Source organism: Syngnathoides biaculeatus, chromosome 6 (genome assembly GCF_019802595.1).
Source record: "Syngnathoides biaculeatus isolate LvHL_M chromosome 6, ASM1980259v1, whole genome shotgun sequence".
NCBI classification, from domain to species: domain Eukaryota; kingdom Metazoa; phylum Chordata; class Actinopteri; order Syngnathiformes; family Syngnathidae; genus Syngnathoides; species Syngnathoides biaculeatus.
The window spans coordinates 23,180,666-23,204,655 of NC_084645.1; the positions used below are offsets into that span (position 1 = coordinate 23,180,666).

At 44.4% G+C, this 23,990-nt stretch overlaps 1 protein-coding gene, 1 long non-coding RNA gene and 2 pseudogenes across 4 annotated transcripts in view; 1 reads left to right on the forward strand and 3 right to left on the reverse strand.

Moving 5' to 3' along the window:
• The window catches only part of slco3a1a (solute carrier organic anion transporter family member 3A1a), a 42,034-nt gene that overhangs the window by 558 nt on the left and 17,486 nt on the right, over positions 1-23,990 (forward strand). The window contains exons 1-2 of one of the 2 annotated variants that reach the window (XM_061821731.1): positions 15,542-15,840; positions 18,201-18,284. In XM_061821731.1, the coding sequence (XP_061677715.1) occupies positions 15,687-15,840; positions 18,201-18,284 (238 nt within the window). In that variant the 5' untranslated portion in view covers positions 15,542-15,686. Of the gene's footprint in view, positions 1-6,012; positions 6,470-15,541; positions 15,841-18,200; positions 18,285-23,990 lie in introns of those variants that run through there. The other variant, XM_061821729.1, reaches the window with a different exon arrangement.
• LOC133502826 (5S ribosomal RNA) lies at positions 884-1,003 on the reverse strand (annotated as a pseudogene).
• On the reverse strand, positions 1,068-13,745 carry LOC133501776 (uncharacterized). 2 transcript variants are annotated; one of them, XR_009795273.1, is made up of 4 exons: positions 13,604-13,745; positions 10,641-10,762; positions 6,259-6,461; positions 1,068-4,589 (listed from the first exon to the last, which is right to left on the reverse strand). It is a non-coding gene; the product is annotated as an uncharacterized LOC133501776 (long non-coding RNA). The 2 variants fall into 2 exon arrangements; XR_009795272.1 differs by lacking the exon at positions 1,068-4,589 and adding an exon at positions 4,670-5,732.
• Positions 23,124-23,242, reverse strand: LOC133502798 (5S ribosomal RNA; annotated as a pseudogene).

Genomic DNA, 23,990 nt, shown 5'->3' on the forward strand with positions numbered 1-23,990 from the left:
CGATATTCATGTGACGTTAAAAGGGAAAAATATCGGAGTGGAAATTCAACTCCGGTGCTTCACTTTTGTTTAACTGTCTTAAAGGATATGTTTATAAAACGGCTTTTAGGATTTGCGACGTTTCAAATGTGTTATTTTTGTAATCTACAACAGATATTTGTTTCAAAATTCTTCTGGGAACTCTCAGCAGCGTGGCATCAACTTATATGAAGAATTAAATGCCTAATTAAAGACAAATCCCTGAATTTTACCCAATTTTAAATCAAATCTCTTATTGGCTGTTGCATTTTTTTTTTTAAAAAGCAGATGTCGCAGATCAATGATTTCTTATACTAATCAATCGGGAGCAAGGGGAATATTAAAATAAGGTGCACACTTTTAAAATAAGATCAATCGGTTGTTGTTAATCACAAATTGATGAAATTTAGATTCTATATCTTGTGATTTTATTCGGTATTCATTTAAATGATTTTATTTCGATTCACTAAGATGTAGAAATACAAATAAATCACCTGTTGACGATTTCAAATCTTATCCGATTCCAGTTTGTTCCGCATTTACATGGGAATCCAAACTGACGCTAAATATTAAATTTTGAGATTGAACACATCAGTTTCACTCTGAAGCTGCTTGTTTTGGTTCCCGTTTTGTTGGGGTTTTTTTTTTGTTCCAATATGTCCCTCGTGCATATAACTCCGTGACACGCCAAGCGGACCAAAGGTGAATCAATTTCGACTCTAAATTGAATCTTCTTTTCCTTTCGGCTTGTCCCGTTAGGGGTCGCCACAGCATGTCATCTCAGATGAACGCGTATTTGTTTGGCACAGTTTTACGCCGGATGCCCTTCCTGACGCAACCCCTCTGCATTTTAGCCGGGGAGAGAAGCTTACAGCACCTGGTATTCCCGGGTGGTCTCCCAACCAAGTACTAACCAGGGCCAAAAACCGGTTAGCTTCCGAGATCTGAGGAGATCGGGCGTTCTCAGGGTAACATGGGCGTAAGTCGACTCTAAATTGAATAACACTCCTTTTTGTCTGGGGTCGCATTTTATTTATGACTTTCCTCATAGCAGTACCCAACACATTTAGGGCTAAGTAGTTTTGAAATCAAAACACAAGGACAATAGTTTGTCCAAAGTATTAAAGACTAATTAACAGTAGAAAAGGGGTTTAGTAACACTTAAATGCAGTATATGACATTATTGTTTATTATTTTGACAATCTGGAATTTGGGTGCAGCTTTTAGCAAAAAAAAAATCACGGAAGTTGACGATCAGGATTTGCTTCCGCGGGGGCGCGTAAAATGATGTGGCGAGCCGCATCCGGACCTTGGGCCTTGAGTTTGACACCGATGATTTTGAGGAATAGCTGAATCGATGGTGAATTTGGGTTTATATGCTATCAGATAGCACTTGGAACGCACACTGGATCCAACAGGAAGCATGGGAAAGTTGCACTTATACGGTTTTGAAGCTAGCTTATACACTAATATGAGTAAGGCTAATTATTGGGCTCCTGTTTTCAAGGCCAAAAAGCTGTAAAAAATCAAATTGTGCCTAGACTATACTTTTGAGTGACAAGCTTGTGTCCATCCAAAGGTGGAATCATGTTCCTGAGCGCGGCATCTTTTCTCTGGAAATCATTACCAAGAGGGTGGAAAAAAAATGTTGGCTAGCTCCTTTAATGAAAGAGCCAAACTAATCAATGACCTTAAAGCGTTTACATCTTGAGATTAATCGTCTTTTAGGATGCCAGTGCTTTATTGATGCTTGCAGAAATGCCTTTCAAGGTTAAACTCTTGCGCCGTGCAGTGTTCCTCCTCGCTCCTCATCTACCAATTTGATTAAAACGCACAAAAGTCGAGGCAACCTTGAACATCGATTCTCTCTCGTAGGACTCACTTTACGACCTCGGGCGGTGAACTTGTCGCGCCGGCGTTAGCAATGTTGATTTTTCGGTGGGGGCTGTTTCCTCAACTCGCTTGAAATAAATAAACATTTGAATGTTAATGTTTGTGCTTACGGTGGAGCGTCCGGTCTCCAGTTAGAACACGTGCAGGAGAAAGCTGTGGTACCTTGAAAAACTTTATGAGTACATACAATGACTTGTTACTGGAGAAAAGGGCAGAGTGGGTACAAATGTAACAAGCGAGGGTCTTTTGTGGACCGGTTGGTTGGATATAGGTATGGCCGCACAAAAAAAAAGGTCATTTTGAGGAAACTTTAAAATAATATACTGTTTGGGACGCACCTATACTGATATCAGTGTGTTTGTTCTGGAAAAGCCAAACTGCAATCCCAAGACAGACTTTCCAGAAGGAAATTACTTGGAAATGAAGTTCCTAAAAGACAGTTAAATGAGTACCTTGACTAACCCTATGGTACGACAGTATTGGTGATCTAATTTTGGTACCCCTTAACAATTTGCGTAATACGCCTGTCAATGGAATTGGTTCCAGATGAGGCCAATTTGTTACATTTGTGTAACTGGTGCAAAACTATAAATAAGAGTCAAATGGGGTTACTGAAGACCCTGCTAAGGAAGTTTGCTTTCTGTTGCGATGGTTCTCTCACAGGCAATGCTTGACTTTTGCACGTAATTGTTCCTGGAAATTGAACAGTCCGCTAATTCATCATAGCGTGTACTGTGTACTTCAAGGGACAGCAGTACTCTTTGGGTACTCCAAATTCTCAGTATACTGAATCTAAACGTCGACAAGCCAAGTCAATAACGCAGTAAACCTTCAGAAGGCTTTTCAAGTGGTTTGGACACCTGTTCAAACACAGCCGTAAATGTCATAGGAACAATTACCCGGACCAGCCGGCACCTGACCCTCGCCGGCTTATGACGTTTGCCGCCAGCACGCTGAGATTTTCTGGATGATCAAGTGCCATCTATAAGAGTCCCTAATTGGATGATAGGATCTAAAAGCGCTTGCTGTCAGCGCACCGACAAACCTCGCTATCATTGCGATCTTTTTTCTTTTTTTTTGCGAGAGCTGATAATTAGCCCGGAGCTGTAATCAACGCGCCAGGTGGCAAAATGTCGTCATATGTTGCAATTAGCGGTACCGAAGTCGCTTTTTTACCCAGACGGCTCAAATAAGCCGGAACACTTAGCTTTTGATCACCAAAGCAATCCCTTTAAAGAGTATAGCCTGTATAGCCTTCGTGATGGTTGATACCGCTAACGCCTGAGCAGCATTTGAACCGTAGCCATATCCAAAAACTCAAAACGTATTCATGTCTGTCGTTTTAGGGAGTCATTGCCAAATTAAGTCAAGTGGTAATTAATAATTCAGCGGAATTAATTACCGCTTTGTCACCCAGGTATATTTATCATTAACACTACTGCGGCCGTCGAGAGTTGATACATAATTCAGAATGCCCTTTGAACAGGTTAATTTTTACAAAACCGAAGTGACAGGCAGTTGAAAGGATATGGAAATCTGGACTATATTTATAGTAATCCCCCCTGTCCATCGCTGGGGTTGGGTTACAGACCACCCCCCAAGTATGAAAATTGAAATCATTAGCTCTCCATTTACTTTGAAAATGAACACCGTGAAATCTGGGGAAGTACATTTTCTCGCAGGAAGCCGTGACTCATCGTTTTGTATGAATTATTGTAACTTCTGCCCTCCGACGGGAGCGCGTTCAATTATTCTGTCTGTCACGATACGTCGCTGGCACAGATAGATGAAGAAAGATGTATTTGCAAGTAATAAATGATCGTTTTTGGAAGAATTAAGTGACATTGGATACCTCAAGAGAATTACGCGAGGAAGTTAGCGTTTGTTGTTCCCTCCTCGACTAACATTTCGAGCCTCTTTCGTCTCAAAGCTCCCAGCAGACTCGTCTGAGCCAAGAGGCAGGAAAAAATGTCCTTTGACAGGACTCGTTCTTCTCTGTGAGGCAATGGGATGTCCCACGACTGGGTGAGGTTTATTTTGTTGCCACGCAACTTGTGAAACACTTCCCCCTGCATTTCGAGCGGCGAGGTTGACGAGATGTAGCTGCGGTTTCTCCCTAGTAGGCAGTCTGCTCCTTCCCCCTACATGATGTAATTTATGTTGAGTTCAAAACCTCTTGGAAGGCTGTCTGGTCGACGTTAGAGTGGAAGTGCACGAGCATGTAAAACATGAACACGTGAAGCACGTGTTCCCAGCGCGTCGTTCAGCTCTCGCTCACGTCTCGTGCTGAGGCTAACCTTCGCTGAATGGTATCTGATTGGACAGGATGATTACTTCCTCGCAGCCTTGCACCAGAGCTGTCGTGTCAACAGGTTGCAGTCAGCCCTGGCACAAGTTTCCAAGAACAGGATGAGACGTCGCCACCCCCGTCGGATCCCGGGCGAGGCCGAGGCAGCCGGCCGCGCGTTAATGCGGCCTTTATCCGGCGCGAGAAAGAGCCGCCGCGGGGGAAGAGACGTCGCGGCTCGTTCCGAAGTTCTCCGTCAACCCTCTCTTGGCCCAAGGACACTCGGCGCTCAGCGTTTCCACCGGTCGGGCTCGCCATGCTGTGACGATTCGTGAAGGGGACGGCGTAGTTGTCACAACAGCTGCGAGAACAACCTGCTGCGATTCTGCTTCTGCAGAGAACCACTTTTTTAAAAAAAAATGTGACACTTCCAGATTTTTCCCTTTTGTACATAAAAACAACACCACACACACACACACACTAAATGTAAAAAAAAAAAAAAAAAAAAACAACAAAAAAACTTTTATAGTTTCCTTCTGATTCTCGCTTGTTTTAGGTCAGTAAAACTGAAACCATTTGTTCATTTGAGCCTTCTTCATTTTGAATGTTCAAGAATGACTCCAGGCACGCGTGGTTAGTACGTCTGTCTCACAGTTTGAAGGTTTATGGTTTGAAGCTCGGCTGCATCCTTGAAGTGGGGCTTTTTTTTTTTTTTTTTGTCTGGTCCAGAATGACACGACATGGGGGGACTCCAGGTAACCTGGCAGCTCCGATTCCTTTTCCCCAAATGACCGTCTTCCGGTTTCTGATAGCCTCAAACAGTTATATGGTTAGGGATTGTAGCGGCACCTGTGGCCTTGGTAAACGAACGTCTTCTTCTTTTCCTTTCGGCTTGTCCCGTTAGGGGTCGCCACAGCCTGTCATCTCAGATGAACGCATATTTGTTTGGCACGGTTTTACGCCGGATGCCCTTCCTGACGCAACCCCTCTGCATTCTAGACGGGGAGAGAAGCTTACAGCACCTGGTATTCCCAGGCGGTCTCCCATCCAAGTACTAACCAGGGCCAAAAACCGGTTAGCTTCCGAGATCTGAGGAGATCAGGCATTCTCAGGGTAACATGGGCGTAAGACTTGGTAAACGAACCTAATCAATTCATTTGTTTACGTAGTCATCCACACAACCATCCATCCAGTTTCTACACCATGCAGGCTCACGCGGAGTTCCCAACCCAAAAGATTCTGGTTGAGAGGTGGAGTACACCCGCGACTGATCAACAGTCATCCAAAATAAGCAGAAATTGCATCAGGCGGATTGAGCACTCAGTGGAAAAATGTGTAAAACCACAAGTTGATATTTATTCTCATAGCTGCAGACTTTTTGAAGGAATCCCTGGGAAAATGGAAAATCCTGATTGTGCTCATGAGGACCATTTGGGACTGATTTGAAAGTAGCCCGATGGGTGATTATTTGATCATCTGATCGGCACTTTCTGCGGGAAGTTAGTGGATTCTTTCTGTTGCGTGTAGATGACAGCTGGGGGAAGAGAGAATATTAGGATGAGCTGTTCCTCGTTTACAGTCGTGGAAATTGAAGCACGACTGGCCAGCTAATGGGAAACAGGCGTGTCGGCACCAATGCACCACACTGGAACAACTGATCCGCGTAGTTGTTTTGACGTTTTCCAATGGAAAGGCAACGTAATGGATGATGAAAACACGGGAGTGTTTATATTTTGACTGTGAAACTCCAGCTCTGGCTTTTGAATATGTCCTTGCGTTTTACTCCCGACTTAACCGTGCGCCGTCGTTTGCAGGTGAGTGTGCTGACCACCCTGGAGCGGCGCTTCAACCTGCAAAGCGCCGACGTCGGCGTGATCGCCAGCAGCTTTGAGATCGGCAACCTGGCCCTGATCCTGTTTGTCAGCTACTTCGGCGCCAAGGCGCATCGGCCCCGCCTGATCGGCTGCGGGGGCATCATCATGGCGCTCGGCGCCCTCTTGTCCGCTCTCCCCGAGTTTTTGACTAACAAGTACGAGATCGGCGACACGTGGAGGACTCACGTGGGGCGGGACGTGTGCTCCAATGCCAGCAGCAGGGAGGTCCAGTTGGCAGAGGACACGGCTTGCGCCAACAAGACCAACACCAACATGATGTACCTGCTGCTAATCGGAGCTCAGGTCCTGCTGGGGATCGGAGCGACGCCTGTGCAGCCCCTCGGGGTGTCCTACATTGACGATCATGTCAAGAAGAAAGACTCGTCCCTCTACATAGGTGAGAAAGAAAACACGGACAAACCACAAACATCTAAAGCAGGATACGCGTTGGCGTTATCACGGTAATGAAATTTGGCATTTAAAGCGGTAAAAGCAGTGGAATCGTAGGTGACAAAAAAAATGGAATTGGTAGCTCGAGACTCTGTTAATGTAGCCGTTGTCAGGTTTAAAATTGCCGCCACATTGATGCTAATTTCCGTCAGCCCACCTACAGCGTTTTCCATTTTCTGTTAGCTTTAAGCTTTCGGAATTTCCTTTGGCACAACGTGGTTTAGTTGAATGTTTTGGCACTCAACCCTAGTGACAATAAGCAGTATAGAAAATGGATTAATACTGTGCAATGTTTCCTAATTTATTTTAGGTGTCAGATTCAAACAGTAAACCTCACCTAGAAATTGTCTTGTGGATTAGTTTTGTCTTTCGTGTTGTTGAGTCAGGCCGGGTGGGCTGAATGAAGTTTGCTGTAGTGACTACAGCAACCACAACGTTGTCTACTGCAGCATGCTCGTCCCGCTTTTGTTCTTGCACTTTTGTTCTTGTTCTGTGTGTTCGCGAATTAAGATGGCCAGCGAAATTCTATTTTGGAATCTATTTATGTCAATATTTTTGCTGATCTGGGCTTTGTGCTTTGACAAATTTGTCCTTTTCCTTTTGTTTACAAATATTTTTCCCCATTTTGCGAATTTGGAGCAAACACACTACACCTAGGGTGTACTCTGGTTGGCGTTTTGTATTGGACACGGTGTTCAATACCCTTGTTTGGTATTCCTCAAGCTTCTACCCAGAAGGGCGGTGGAATCTTGCTTTTGCTTCCAAACAAGTCGTCACTTCCTATCCTGTCTCTCAAACACTCGTTTATGCAATCACACACGGTTTATACTGCAGTTTTATTAGATGTTATTTTATACGGACTGTATACTATTTAACTTGGAATTTAAGTACGTACACCTCGTTTATTTTCACGGAATTTAAGTGCGCGACACGAGTCCGTCTTCGTTACTTTTCACTGAATTTTAGTGTACACACAAACATATGACAAATAAACACCTTGAAATAAATTCCTGTTCTCGGGAGACGTTTTCACCATCCGTTGGACTGCACATTGGTGCTGGTACTAAAAAGTGTGATATTGCTTCATTTCAAAGGTTGATTCTCAGCTGTCTCTTAAAGATTATCCTGATCAATTTATCCTGTGGTGCGTTGCGTGTTTTTTCTTCCTTAATCTGGTTGTAGTACTGCTTTGACGCTCTTTCATTCCCAAAAGCCTCCCTTTAATCTCCTAAAGAACCGAAGTCTACCCACATAATGCACGTTGGTTCGTTGGCATCAGGTGCAATGTTAGCATAGTTTGAGCCAACAGTGTATTTATTTACTTACTTACACGCTCGCCGGTTGCCAGCCACCCAAGCACGGGCCTGTCTGTGTGATTGCCAGGTGAGCACATTTTTAATCTTCCTAACGACTGTTTGAGCGGCGGCGGCGCAGGCCAGATGCGGGTTCAAATGTCTTTTGCTTCGCTCGAGCCCTCCTCTTAAAACGAGACGCTGCTGATGTGGCTCTTCAAAACAGCATTCCGAGTGCTTTCTGTGCACATTTCCTGATGTGCAATGGCCGGTCAGGGATGCTGCGCCGATGTTTATCTTCATTCGTACCGTATATAAAAGGTAGCTCAAACCTGTAAGCTGTTTTCGTTGCTGCTACTTTTTGTACAAGAGGAACTGCATAAATTCAGGTTATTTTCTTTTATTGCATCGATTCCACTTTTAGTTGCTGAGTGTTCAAATTCTGCGATGGATAAATGGAACTAGGCACTGGTTATTCTTGAAGAAATACTTGCTTGGATGACTTTACACTATTGGGTCTTCCCGCTTGCGTGTAAAACTTTCGACTATTTGGTACAAAACAGCCAGGTTTCAATAACAAGGCTCAGCAGTTACTTTCTAGTGGTTTGATTGATTAGATTTTCAAACTTGACGGCAGGGTCTAGTACTGCTGGGGTTCTTTTATAGTATGGAACAAATGCCAAGCCTATAAAGATACAGTCTTGAAACTGAAAATTGCGACACTGTAGACATAAACGGCCTTTGAAATGGCAGAACTGAAACGTGGCCCTCCCAAGTCCCAGTTTTTCTGCCTCCAATCCAGATGGCGCCTTGAGTTCACATTGCAAAAAAATGTCATTATAATAGTGGTTATTATTTAAAGGGGATATCCAGTGGTTTGCATTAACAATGTATCCTATAGGTCACGTAATGTGTACTCTATCTTGACAATGTGATGTTAAATCCTCTCTCATTTAATAGTGTTTTGAGAAGATTTTTATTGACAATTACGAATTTTCAGGGGTGCTGTCATTTTCGCAAGTCACATTAACCTTCGTGGGCGGATGTAACGTGTTACGTGCCGTTCCAAACGCTCGATTAAACGGGACACCATTATGCCCAGCGCTGATTTCTCGGATTTATCCTCATCTGATGAAGAAATAGCAGTATCGGTTGATCGGCAAGACGGAGGAGTACTTCCATACACAGTCGTGAGCGGCTCGGTCGTTCGGTTGATCGGGAAGACGGAGGAATACTTCCATACAGATTTGAACCTGTGGCTGTAAATATTGCCGCCAAGCGGGGGAGCTGTGAGCTTGCTCCAAGGCCGAGCGAGCTCACAGCTCCGCCGCTCGGCTGTAAATAATGTTGAATATTCGGATGGTTCTTCGGGTGGCACGACGCGGAGTCTGACGAGCTCTCTCCGCCGAGCGACGGAGCCGTGAGATCGCTTCCCGGCTGAGCAAAAATGGCAGCGCCCCTGAAAATTCGTAATTGTTGATAAAAATCTCATCAAAACACTATTAAATGAGATAGAGTACATATTACATGACCTATTGGATACATTGTTAATGCAAACCACTGGATTTCCGCTTTAAGATAACACATGATAAACCATCCAAGATCACTGTTCCCCAGATGAGATACATAAAACTCTTATTTTCATACGTTACTTTTAATATTTAATATTAAATAACAATTTAACTTGAAGGTCATCAGTCATAGTGCAACTACAAGCTCCACGGATCAAGTCCATGGTGGACAGGCCTTCAATTTGGCGCTTCTGTTTGTGATCGCTTTGCAGCAGAGACAATGAGAGGCCGAATGGATGCTGGATTCCAGCCGGCACACCCTCGCGTGCTGCGTGGCCACCTTTTGCCCCTCCATGCAGATGCGGCCTGCCAACAAAGCCCCAACACTCTTGTGTAATCTCAAGGCCAAAGATGATTTCTTCAATTGGCATTTGTCATGTTTGTTTGTCCCGAACATGAGCTTGCTTTACAAAAAGCACCCCGTGTTTTGTTTGGGTGTAGGCGGGAGGGCGGGTGCATTTCAAACTGCCCAAAAACCTTGACATTGTGGCACCAGGGCTGCTGTTTTTTTTTTTTTTTTTTTTGCACTTTACAGCTAAGAAGTGGACTGGGAGTGATTGGATTTTGGCAGGCGTTTTGGTCCTGTCCTCCTTTGATAAGCTGCGGGCTTTGGAGGAAAAACAAGCGGTGAGCAGCGGGGAACAATGTGGTATTGAGTCGCGCTCAGCTGATCGTCCTAATCCCTCTGCTGCAGGCATGTCATGTGGCCCCCAGCTGCATGAATGGCCGAGCTTGTTTGAATTCTGCAAGATTTGCGTTCACGTCCCGACAATTAATTTGCATTATTCATCCGTTTACGTGTGCGCCGTCACGTTGCCGTACCGCTCACAGACGATTTGCTTGTTTCCTGTCAATTTTTGCATATCTCCCGCAGTTTTGGATTTCATTGAAAGAAACCCTTGCAATGGTATGAACCATGTTGGAAAAAATGACGTACATTGTAAGTCTAGCTCTATTGATGGATTTTCAAACAATACAATTTAATCCACCCATCATCTGACTCATGTTACATCCCAACGGAGCATTTAAAGAGGATTTTAGGAGTGCTTTGACGAAAACTGGGGAGAAATTTGAAAGAAGCTCTTTGCACATGCATCCCGGACAGACGTGTTAGGCTAGACAGGGCAAGGCCTGAATTCATGAGTGGGGTGGCCATCATCGAATGAGAGCGTCAAGTTGGTTGGCTGGCTGTTGTCTATGTTCGATGAAGTGTCTATAGCTAAAAAAAATAAAATAGCTAACATTGATACGTTACCATCTGTCGGCAAACGGAGATGTTCCGCTGTGGTACACGTTGCACTTCATCTTCAGTGTGATCTGTGAAATGTTCCCAAATTCACAGGGCGGGGGATTCAACTTGCAGTCACATTAGTCCGTCTGGGAAAAATTGAGGCAGAGATTTTGCTGAAACTTTTATGGAATGTAATTGTTCGAGTTATTTGATGAATCATTTATTGTTCTTTACGCATTGTCAAATGGTCATAACGATTGTTTTGATTAACAGTGCTTAACTTTAATGAGGGATGTTAAATCAAACTTTGCTTGTACAGGTACAAATATTTTATGAACAGATTACTTTCATAACGCAGGCATGAGCATTTCACGGAAACGATTGTTCCGTTACCGTGTCGTTACCCAGCCTGAGAAAACACGGAACCGAAAGTGCGTTTCCCCAGATCTCAGGGGTTACTTTTAATAAAATTCACCCATCTGTGGAATGTAAAACAAGTTCTCAACGAAATACAACAATCTGTATAAAACAAACCTACATGAACAGCTTTATTTTTAATGATTAAAACGCCCAGCTTTGTCAGTGTGGTTTACAAACAGCACCGGTTTCCGCTTCTGCGCTACGCATGCGCAAGGTCGAGTTATTCATATCCGGGTCACTCAAACGCTAGTCAAACATGTCGCTAAGCGTAAAAACAAAATGCTCAATGCCTGCTAAGGCTTTATTCTGAAGTACATATAAAATCCGGTTCCCATGAGCATTATCAATGGGAACCAAAAAAATCGTTTCCCAGGACAAAAATCAACAGAACCGAAAGATCGGTTACCATACTTGCCGAAATCCTCATGCCTGATAACGTTTTTTTTTTTTGTAGGGGAGTCAGCAGACTAAATTATGTTGGTCTTTGGTTTTGATTTCTCGTTGTACAAGTTTTCTTGCTGCTTTTCTAGAAGCTCATTGTCACCTAGAAACGTGTCGCAGCTAAAATTAGAGACGAGGACTAAATGCCGAGGTGAGAATCGAAAGACTTGAACAAAGACACGTCCCGCCTTGTTGGGTTACGGCTGTGTAGGGAGGGAGCAGAGGCCTCGAGATGAGCCTTAATTGCTGCATGGAGCAGGAATGCCAACCGGCTTGCCGTGTGCTGGATCGGACTGGGCTGGGCCGTGCCTGCATACCACACAGGCTTGTGAAAAACAAGTCCTCCGGAGGCTTCCGCAGACTGCGCTGCAGAAATGCGCTGTTTAAACAACAGTAAAACAAGCTCCAGCAAAGTCTGCTCAGCCCTTCGAGACGTCTGGCTCTTGCGGTTCGACTTCCCTGTAGGACGACATCAACATTTTCAAGGAATTCCTTTTCACATCTTTTAGGGGTTAATGTTCTGCTTTGGTTTTTCCTCCACTCTTGTCTGTTCTCGTCGTCTCGGGTTAAAGCCAATAAATGTGATTGGACAAGCTGCGTCAACAGGAGTCCCATTCCCACTGCTCTTATGACCTTTCAATATCCATTGCTAATTTTGGCTCTTCCCACAGGATCCCCTGCCTGCATAAATATACTGTACGGAACACACTGTGAGTGGTTTTTACAGCGGCCGTGTGACGTCACCCTGCTCTGAAGCTTTTAAACAGCTGGGGGAATGTTCATTAAACTGTAATGTACGTTATGGAGAGCCGTATGGTATTGCACATAAAGGGAGTGATGCATGATTAATTGATGAGGCAAATCAGCGACGTTACTTTTATTGTCCAAACTGTGAACGCTTGGAAAAAACTTGTTGCATTAAATCGGTATTGGATCTCATGACATCATGTGACATTTAATAATAATAAAAAAAAAAGACTCCAGCTTATCATCCACCCCATTGCATGATTGATGAACACGGCAGCCAATCGATGACATCTGAATTTTTTTGACACTTAGGTCACGCACACCCTCAAACAGCAGCGCTAAAAGGTAACTAGATGTGCAAATGACGGCGCTATGTGTGTCAAAACTAACAAGCTAGTCAGTGAGTTACCTCCAATTTTTAGGTTCTACATGCTCCTCACTTTGTTAAAATCGGCGTTTAAATGATGACACAAAAGAAAAATGCATTTTTGTTAGCCGGTTTACAGTGTAGCAAAGTTACGGAAACATTGTTTTGGTAGCATGAGAGCGGTAGCAAACAACAGCATGAGCATGTCATTTTTTTGCTTCTCAGGGTGTGGACTGTCAGTTGTAACGGGGGCAAAAGTTTTAGTTTTTTTTTTTTCATTATGCCAAGTTATCAAAACACCCGTTTACTGAATTCATTTATACTCGAGTAAATTTTTGCATGTACTTATTACTTACAGGGGTTGAATCATTGCTTCTACCTTTTACATAAGCATCTGTACTTGTATGCAAATACTTCAGTCGACTCTGTTTGAGACCGTATCGGCCGCCCCAATCTGACCCCAAAGTTGCAATTTCCAGCGTACTGCGGCACTCCCTGTCAGCCTCGGTGTCTGCGAGAGCAGCCCGGGACGTTCGCTCTCCTCTGTCTCGCTCTTTTCCACACAATCAAACCGGGAATGAGGGATTAGCAGCTAGGTGTTGAGCAGGACGACAGGCCTTTGTTGTGGCTCCAGACAGGATAAGTGTCTTCGCTTGAGGTTTCTCTGTTTTGTTTTGTTTTTTGGGTCTTGCTAACTTGCTGCTATTCACCGCCGCAACTGAACATTTCTTATGATGATGATGCGGTTCACAATTTCCACTCAGGATAAATTTAGCCCTGAGTGTTTTTCGGAGGGCTGGGTGGCGGGTAGTCACATTGACAAAAGGTCCTCAAGAGACACTTCATCATTCCTGCCGAAACTCCAGTCACTGCAGCGGGGCGTTTGTATAAGCTACTTAAACTCGGCGCATGTGAATGTCATCTTGAAGGATTACATCCTAAATGGGTTTTTCCAGGCCTTGCTATAAGCTGCGTGCGGAGTTTGACGAGCAACACCCCGTTGTTTTTTTACCTCTAGAGGAGCGGTGTTGCGGTGAAGAGTTGTAACGCACAGGATGGTCCGTTGGTTAGGTCCGTTTGCACGGTGGTGAACATTCTCATATCCAGCTGACCGACAACAGGCTGCCGTGGCCCGCAGGCTAATCAGTGACGATCATTTCAAGTAAAAAGTCACACGGGAAGTGAGCCCACTCGTCTTTGTCCCGCCGCACACTCACGAGGGCGGGCGGACTCTTTTTTTTTTTTTTTGGAAGCCATCCAAAGATTGTTTATGTCTGGATGTGGCGGGGATGAGTCAGTGGAGTTGTGGTAAACTTATCGCGTTTAATGAACCCAGATGCACTCAAAAGGTGACGTCATCACTCGACCGCTAGCTGTTTTGCGGCTCCTTGGGAACACGGCATCGGGGCGCCCACGAGCGCGCCTCGCCCAGTGAGTCCGCTGTTTTGTAAGGATACCAAAACTATACACGCATAAAGTATCCCTGTACTGATAGTTAATCTGTTCGCTATCGGCCAGACTGTCCGGGAAAACAAGTGGTTTTTGTGCTGTATTTCCTGGTGGTGGGTGACAGTAGTTTTACAGCGAGACTGTAAATTTGGCAGTGCCTGTTTTCTTGACTAGTTGAATTGTCTCACCGCTAGGCACACTTCCAACTGTAATAGTTCCTAATTATCAGGCCAACTTGTGGTGGTAAACAAAGCACTTATTCTGCATTACTAACCTTTGACTATGGCGACCAGTTGACCAGACAAGAGACATTAGCGCTGGTCGTTTAACGACATTTCACTGAGCAGATCTTTGTCAAATAAATTTACATACTGTGGTTCATTTTTTCGCGCCAACAGAATGGAGAAATTAAACGCCGAAGTTCCCCTTTTTGGCTAAAACAGCTCCACTTTTCTGGGAATAAGTTCTTGGAATGTGGGTGCGTTTGTCCATCCATCCTGCAGAACTTGCATGTGAGGTCAAGATTTTTCCCATTTTGTCAAAATTAAGACGGTCTCGACCGAAGACTCTTCGACTTTACAACGCCCGTCCCACGTCCGCCATTTTGTCTGGCTAATGCTAGTCCGTGTTTGTGCGCCGGGAGTGTCTTTGCATTTTTTCGCCCTCCTTTTTAGACATTATGGCCCCAAAGAAGAAAGCTGTGTCTTTTAGCAATGCTTCTGCAGCCAAAAGAAAATCCATGACCATGGAAACGGAGAAAGGAGAGACAGCAAAACCACCAAGGCTTCAGTCACGTGACCGTGGTGACAGTTATTAAAGACAAGGCCCGTATTTTAGCGCACGTGAACGGTTCCGTTCCTATGTCTGGTACAATGATCACAAAACAAGGTTCTTTGATATTTGTAGAGATGTAGAGGACTGAGGACCAGGTTCCTTCGTAATAGCTAGGAACCGCCTCCCCTTCTTCTCCATCCACTACTTAGCAGTTATGCTAAGTACTTCATCTTGATTATTTCAATAAATTTGTTTTTTATACAAAGTATTTTGATGTTAACTCTGACTTTAATGGTGGAATCCGACTTAAGTCAAAATTTGAGATAAGTCACTACTGTAGGAACGGATCTCAGTCGTAGACCGAGGACTCCCTGTATACAGTTTTAGCTTACATGGAATGTTTCCCAGTATGAAGCTGTTGCTTTGAAGGTTTAAAACAAAATTTGGTTCATGATTTTAAATGTGTCCCTGGTGGTGTAGTTGTACACATGCCTGACTTTAGTGCCAGCGTTGAGGGATCGATTCCCACTCAGTGATGGTGTCTAAGTGCCCTCCGACTGACTGGCGAGCAGTTCAGGGTGCAGTCCGCCTTGCGCGGGAAGTTGGCTGGGGTAGGCTGCGGTACTCCCGCGGCCCTTGTGAGGATAAGTGGCTTGGAAAAATGGATGGATGGATGGTTCTAATTGCGGCTTAAGTGTTGTTGGAATCACTTAACTGTTGCCTCCACTCTGTGTTTCACTGTTAAACGAACTTGAGTGGGAGTGGAAAGCCTGTAGTCTCCCATCATGCACCCCAAAGTTCTTGGCCATTTTTAAAAATTACACTCATTTGTGAGGGAAGCCAACTTGCCGTCAGTAGTTCCAGATATTTCCATGAGGTTTTTCCCCTTTATGTTGCCATCTGCGGCAGCAGCTGCAGCAAGGCTGAGTAGCCAGGAACCAGAAACCGGCGCTCCAGGTGGCCTCGCGCTGGTTGGTGACAAGTATTTGGGCCAAAGCTTGCTTGTGGCACCTTTCTCCTTCATCGGTAAGCCTCGGCCACCACGCAGCTTTCTCAAGGCAATCTAGGTCAGCCTCTGACACTGCTGATTAAAACAGGATTTTTGTCATCCATTTTGGGGTAGGGGGTGGTGGGGGGAGAGAGCTCATAAGCACTGCCACGGCAGCAAACCATTGCCTCACAATTGGACATGTTTTTGATTGTTTTACTCTTGGCTTGAAATTCTCTGTCCACTCCTCTCCACTTGGAAACCACTCAAAAGTTTAGAAATCCTAACGCTCTGCCACTCAACTCTGGTCTTACGCGGCCAATTTGACTCCCAGAATTGAAGGAGGTGACCTTGCACAAGGACTTCGCTGCGTAAGTGCGCATCCACGCTTCGCTTCTGGCTTTACCGCAAATCCCAAGCCCCGCTGATTGAGTGGGGCATAAGTGGTTGCACCGTGGATTACTCGGGAGCAAGATACGCAGATCAGTGGTGGCGCAGAGGGTGGTGGAAAATGCACCTAATTAAATGCACTCGGATCAATACCCGGGGCGGTATTTTATATGTACTCAGTCAACTTTTTACGTCGTCAGTGGCTGACTCTAGTTCTGCTGCCGATACATAGTCCGCATCACTGCAGACCGATCTGTCTGTCGATCTCTCGCTCCATTCTTCCTTCACTCATTGAACCTTAGATATAGGGTGAGAAGCTCGGTCATCCGGGCTCAGTGTCGAGCAACCAGATGAGGCGGCTCGGGCATCTGATTTGGGTGCTTCCCGGATGCCTCCCTGGTGAGGTGTTCCGGGCACTCTCCGCCGGGGACGAACCAGGACACGCTGGAGGGACTATGTCTCTGGGCCGGCCTGGGAACGCCTCGGGATCCCTCCGGAAGTGCTGGAAGAAGTGGCTGGGGAAAGGGAGGTCTGGGTATCCCTGCTGAAGCTACTTCCCCGCGACTCGGCCAGGAAAAGCGGTAGAAAATGGATGGGTGGATGGCTGATTAGGAAACCCACACCCTAGTTTATACCTTACAGCTCACGGTGCACGTCAGAGCAAATCAGAATCATGAGGTGAAATCCTCTGACTTGCTCCACTTGGCACTTGGATGGCCAGGTAACATTAGCACAACTTGGTCCACCGGCAAAACCTGTTGTTGTTCACCAAAGAAAGTTTCATGGTTTGAATTTGACTTTTGCCCGAATCCTGGCACTCCACTCGGTGCCTCCTCAACCCTGGTAAGTCAGTCCTCAGGACTTGGCGAAGAAGCTGTTAGCAGCTGCTCACTGTCCCGAATCTCCCAGTCTCGGTGATGGTCGCCAGAGCAGCTGCCGCGTCTGCTGGCCTCCACCTACCTTTCGGCCGGCAAACAATGCGCGCAGTGTCTTGCTCCGTCTCGACCGGCTGAGAAACGGCTCACGCCGCGCTGCAAACAGACTGTGGAATTTCACTTGTTTAAATGATCGGGGAAGGGTCAGTGCGTCGTACGTGCTTCAGAAAAACGAGGAGAAACGTAATTCATTTAGGTCAATTAGTGCTCTCAAGTCTTCCTGACATTAGGTTAATTGGACTCAAAAGATTATGTTCCTCCAGGTCATCTTAAAGTAGACGAATGGCATTGGCCTAAATGGCGGCGCCGATCGTCGCTGCGCCGTGACTCACAAGTCAAGGTTGACTTTGTGACTTGGTTCAACATTTTCAAGGTGATGGTAAGGTTATTTTTCCCAAAAATGCTTTCAAGATAATTGTAAGGTTCTTTGTCTTTGGAGGTCTTATTTTACCACACATGAGGATTAAAACGTTGTAGTTAAGCACGTGGGTGTTTGTGTTAATCAGGCTGCCGACTGGCCTCAGCTGAGTCAGCATTGTTCCCGTGACGTGGCAAAATGTCATTTTCGAAAAATGTCCTTGTAGGTGGCGGTGCTAGCGCTCATTTGCATAACGCTTCACTTTAGCTTTCACTGCGGCCGTCGCTCACGTCGCTCGTGATGTCTTCATTGCCAAATAATTGGACGCGCAGCTGTGCCCGTCCCAACGCGATCAATCACTCGGGAGCGGGCACGTTTTGTCTGATTGATTGATTTTGGTTAGAATCCAAACGGTACGCTTCTGAAACAACCTTCCCCGGTTTTGAATTTATCCGCAAAGGAGTTTGTTCCCTTCGCAAGTCCGAACATTTAATATGATGGCTCCAGTGTCTTATTATATAACTGGAGTATGGGATGTGGATTTTTTTAGATTATAGATATTTTTAGATTCTGTAAGTTTCCATTACGGGGCTTAATCATTTCTCGCTCTCTCTCGCACGCTCTCATTTATTTTATTTTATTTTATTTTATTTTTTTTACTCATACTTTATCGACGTGTGTTTAAAGTGAATTTTCTTTTCGTTGTCATCCAAAGAGTCACGAGATGTGGCCACTTGGTTGTTGGATGTTCTGAATCAAACAAAAGGACAGAGATCTGATTTTCCTCTTCAGACATACAGTAAGTGTGTTTGTAAAAAATGTGTGGGATGTATTCCTGTTGGGGAGGGGGGTGCATTCTTGTGTGTCAGTTTGTATGAAGACACACTTCAATTTATAAACAATTTTCCACTAAAGAAATCATTTGAAATGGAAAAATAGATCATTTGTGTACACATAAAGGGTTGGCTTTAAACTTGGATTGTGAGTCAGAAAACTTTTGCTCCAAGTGCCCATTTTTGATTTTCTTTTTTTCCTCAATGTCTCTGTGTGTACATTTCAAGCAACGCATCAGACGTGGCTTTGTATATTCACGGAACACAAGAACCACCCTGGATGCACAGATTGCAAGTATAAACGTGCATAAATATGTCAGGAATAAAATAACATTGAACCATTACAGTGGAAAAAGTACTTGGTTTTGGGTTGCATGTGAATAAAATGAGGCCAACTGACAGAGGTTTCCCCTTTTTCACTCACTAATGTCAAATAATATATGTTAGTACAGATTCTAATCATATGCAACCAGTGTAAATGTTCAAATTAAGTAAATTCAAGACAGCCCTCCCCCCCAATTGACATACCGTAATTCCCGGCCTACAGAGCGCACCTGATTTATAAGCCTTCACCCCGTAAATTTGTAAAGGAAATACCATTTGGTACATACATAAGCCGTAGCAAGTGCCCACATTGAAACACGAGATATTTACAAAGAAAGACGGTACAGTGTTTAATGCTAGCGTTGCGCTAACCCGGCTAATAAATGAAAAAAAAAAACATGCCGGTAAAAATCACTGAGACACGGCAGTAACACGCTAGGGCAGCGCTAACAATGTCCAACTGGTAAAAGTCACTTCCTCGGAACGTATATTCCACCGGTCTCACCCTTACCTTTTCCGCTCGAGAGCCCCCTTGCCGCCGTTAGAAAAAATGCACAAATTAGCCACATCGCTGCATAAACCGCAGGGTTGAAAGCGTGTGAAAAAAGTCGCGGCTTATAGGTCGGAAATTACGGTTGTTTAGTGATCTGACTCCCCCTCTCTCTCTCTTGATTTACAGATGAACCCAAATCATTCCCACGTTTTGTTTCGAAATACTGTATTAAACTCAATATAGTTGAAGGTAAGTTATAAAAATGTGTATAAAGACAAAAGACTAAAGTACTGTATTGTTGAGAACGTAGGTATATCTTAAAGATCTTTTACACCTAAAATGTTCTTTTGAATTTTTTTGGGAGGGAGGCGGGGATAAAAGTAAAAGGCCGCTCGGAAGATATTTTGGGATTTGCTCTCACTGTTCAAAAAGCTCTCGTACACACTACTGAAAGGACATTTGCACTCATAAACACTTGTCAAATACGCTCATAAATAAAAGTGAAACGCTATCATAAACGCAACTCAAATGCATTCAACATCTGCATAAGCATGTTCAGTATATGCACGTGTGAGTACATCTGACAGTCCTGCGTGTTCTTGAGTCACCAGAGAAGTCTTTCGGCTGAAAAGTACTTTTGAGGGCATTTCTGGTGGCTGAACATTCTGTGCGTCACTAGTGGCGAGTTCACCAATTGTGGACGCTAACTTTTGTAGCTGATTGCGAATGTTCATTTCAAAATTGTATTAGAATAATAAGATCCCCTTGATTTTTTTTATTTTATTTTTTTTTTTTTTTAAGCATGTTGGGTGACGCGTTCATAAATGTGATTCAGTATTCGACCTCGCCCTGTACTTAACAAGGAGGTAAAAAAAAAAAACTCGGTCATACTGCTGATGGAAAATTTGAGCAGTTTTAAAATGGGATTTAAAGCTGTGGTGTCCCTTCAAATCAGTACCTAGCGCATGCTAAAAAGACACCATAAAATATCATGAAAAAGGGAACAGAATAACCACCCTTATGATATTTTACCCTTAACGTAATTCCCTTTCTAGAGAGCGCACCTGGTTATAAGCCTCACCCAGTACATTTGTAAAGGAAATACCATTTGGTACATACATCCGCCGCAGCTGTGTAAAAGCTGCAAGTGCCCACGTTGTAACCCACATTGAAACACGAGATATTTGCAAAGACTGTACACAGAAAGAGTTTAACACTAGCGTGGCACTAACAGGTTGGTAACGCTAGTGCGGTGCTAATGCTAACGCTAAAGCGGCGCTGACAGGGCTGCTTGGGGAAAAAAAAAAAAAACTTACCGGTAAAAATCACTGAGTCAAGCTAGCACAATGCTAATGCTAGCACAGCACTAACATCGCTGGTAAAAGTCACTTCCTCGGCACATATATTCTGACCTTTTCTGCACGAGTGCCCACCTTGCAGCCGTTAGAAAAAAAATGCACAAATTAGCCGCATCACCGCATAAACCGCAGGGTTGAAAGCGTGTGAAAAAAGTTGCGGCTTATAGGCCGGAAATTACGGTCATTTGTGCATTGGTTGCTTGACCTCTCATTTCAGGCCGTGGCCTCTTTGAGCCTCAGATTGAGCGCGAGCGCGGTTTATCGCGACGACGTTAGCCATACCCTCTAAGCTCTGTCCTAACCCCGCCGCTCATCCTGTGGGGTCAAAATTAAAAGTTTTAAACACGTTCAGCAGCTGCACTTTTTATTTAGCAACCGTATGTCACGAGAGAAACTTTTTTTTTACCCTGCCCAAAACACGTGTGGAGTTTGTTTGGAGGGGACGAGATCCCAGCAGGACGTGTCCCGAAGGCTCGATTTAGTAAATTTTGCTGGATTTGGGGCGAGCGGAAGTTTTTAGTGACTCGGTGAAACGGCCTTCGAGTCTGACTTGAGCCCACTTTAAGCTCGTTATTTAGGTCATGCCTCTGCACAATCAAAAGAGTCACTATAGGAAACCGCAGACGAGGAACACAATCATTTATTTTGACGTTGCAGCCGAGAGGATTATGTTGCACACCAGGAAAGTCTTGCTCACGTCGTATCACCAGTTTGACCGCAATGCAACACATTTGGCTACTGCATGAATTTGGGAGAATTTCAAAAAAAAACAACAAAGGAGGTCGGCATGTGAATTGTATTCCATTAATTTTTTTTTTTTTTTTTTTGTATTTTGAAACATAACTGATTGCACATGTAATTTGATCATTTTTAGATATAAATGAGCTAATCAGTGAATTACTTTTGACTTTTTATTGGTTCAAACTGAACTGATGTCAACACGTCTCCCCGCCCCCCTCCCCGGATGAGTGACACGCATCCCAAAAGCCACTTGGAACAAAGCTGAATTGACATCCCGAGTGAAAGCTGCCGTCCAATGCCGTTCGCGCGTCGCGGCGGATTAGCAGATCAGCCATTTATCCCCCCAACGCGTCTCGTCCAAATCGACTTCGCACCGAGGCGGCCCGACGTTTGCGTGACTTTTACCTGTTGGCTCGTGCGAGCGTTTTACATAACCATAAAATCAACATCTAATTAGAAGTAATGCCTCGTGTTAATGTCGTTCTCACACTCTGTGCTTGTATTTTGTTTAATAAGCGGCTCATGCTGGGCTCATTTTGTGCAGGTCTCTTAATTAGCTGTTTCACTGTACAAGGACGTACGTTAAAAACCAGTTAGTGGTCTTACAGGCCTGTACAGTTTTTCCCACTTTATTGCGGATTTTCAGGCATTAGTTTTTTTAGTTTTTCAGGATACTGGCAAGTCCAAATTTCGAATTGCGTGCTTTCAGTTCACTTTCTAATGAATTGACAACTAACTTCTTGTTTCTATTCATTTATTGTACACTCTTCCCTGAGCTCTGAGAGTCGTTGTTGGTTTCCAATTAATCAGAATGCAGGTGCTAACGCTAGCGTGGCGCTAACAGGGCCGGTTAAAAAAACGTTTTGGTAAAAAAACATGGAGACACTGCAGTAACACAGCAGCAACAAGGTAGCACAGTGCTAACACTAGCGCAGCGCTAACAGGGTTGGTTTAAAAAAAAAAAAAAAAACATACCGGTAAAAGTCACTTTCTCAGCACATATATTCCATCGGTCTCACTCTTACCTTTCAAGTCCAAAACAAAGCGCAACGGCAATGGAGAATAGAATACCCACCGTAATTACGAATCCAAGGAATGAAAAATTAATCTTAACATATGTCCAACCACCGTAATTTCTGGCCTACAGAGCGCACCTGGTTATAAGCCTCACCCAGTACATTTGTAAAGGAAATACCATTTGGTATATACATAAGCTGCAAGTCCCAACATTGAAACACAAGATATTTACAGAGAAAGACAGTACACAGGAAGAGTTTTCAAAGTTTTAATACCTTCGCTTAACATAGCAACAACACGGTAGTACTAACAGGTCTGGTTAAAAAACAAAAAAAACATACCGGTAAAAAAAAAAAACTGCCGTGGCAACTACACAGTAGCAACACGATAGCACAGCGCTAACAGGGCCAGTTAGAAATAAACACACTGGTAAAAGTCACTTCCTCTGCACATATATTCCACTGGTCTCACTCTTACCTTTTCCGGCCGTTGGAAAAAATGCGCAAATTAGCCGCAGGGTTGAAAGCGTGTGAATAAAGTCGCGGCTCATAGGCCGGAAGTTACGGTACTCCAACGAAAGCGGGTGTGCTCGACAGATGGAAAACACGGAAAGTCAAGCATGGCGTCAACATTTTGACCTTCATTTATGACGACTTGCCATGAAGCGTGGTTGTTCGACGGTGTGCGTTCCATTGCTGTGAACAGTTTTTTGTTTTTAGACTTAAAACGAGGAATTCTTCTTGTACTTTTGGTTTGTCCCGCGAGGGGTCGCCACAGCTTGTCATCTCAGATAAACGCATATTTGTTTGGCACAGTTTTACGCCAGATGCCCTTCATGATCCAACCCCTCTGCATTCTGCACCGGGGAGAGAATCTTATAGCACCTGGTACTCCCAGGTGGTCTCCCAACCAAGTGCTAACCATGGCCAAACCCGCTTAGCTTCCGAGATCTGACGAGATCGGGCGTTCTCAGGGTAGCATGGCCGTAAACCAGATTGTAGACGAGGAATATTGTTGTAAATTCCTTTCTTGGGTGTTTGTTTGGTTTTTTTTTGTTTTTTTTGTTTTTTTTAGTCGATGAAAGCAGTCACAAACACATTTTGAGCTAGCTAGCATACTCGAGAAAAGAAGCCTAGCTAGTTTAGCTAAGCAACAAGTGTGTATAGCTGATTGAATGAATTCTGATGACTTTTGACATAAAGCAAGTTCCTTTGTATATTGCACCATTTATGAAGAAGTTGGGTGGTGGTCTGGTTTGTTGAATGGCTTTTTCGTTTTGTGGATTGGACATTAGCCAAATGTGTGGCCTTCCATTGCTAACCGCGTTCCTCTCAAGTCCTGACCTCACGTGATGGCGGAGGAGGAGGAGAGATGGCCTTTTGTTTGAAAACTGTTTATCTTTTCCTAGATACGACGCAGCCTTTTTTGGTCGTCTGTGTCCAGACTCCTCTTTGCTGTAAGATCCAGTTGCTTTTTATCTTTCGGAATGATAAAACCCGAGCTCCGTTTGGGTGTGGTCCCTCGCGAAAGTGGCACAGGCCGCTGTGTTTTATCTCGCTCGGTGGGTTAGCGAGACAACTTGAGGAGGATCTATTGGGGGAAGGGAAAAAATTGGCTTGGTACAGTAAAAAAAAAACATAACTGCAGCTGGATAGAGCAGACAATGCATTTGACGAGTGTTTTTGTTGCCAAAATAGCTCAACTTTGGGGACTTTTCCTAAATACAGTTCTGTGAGTGA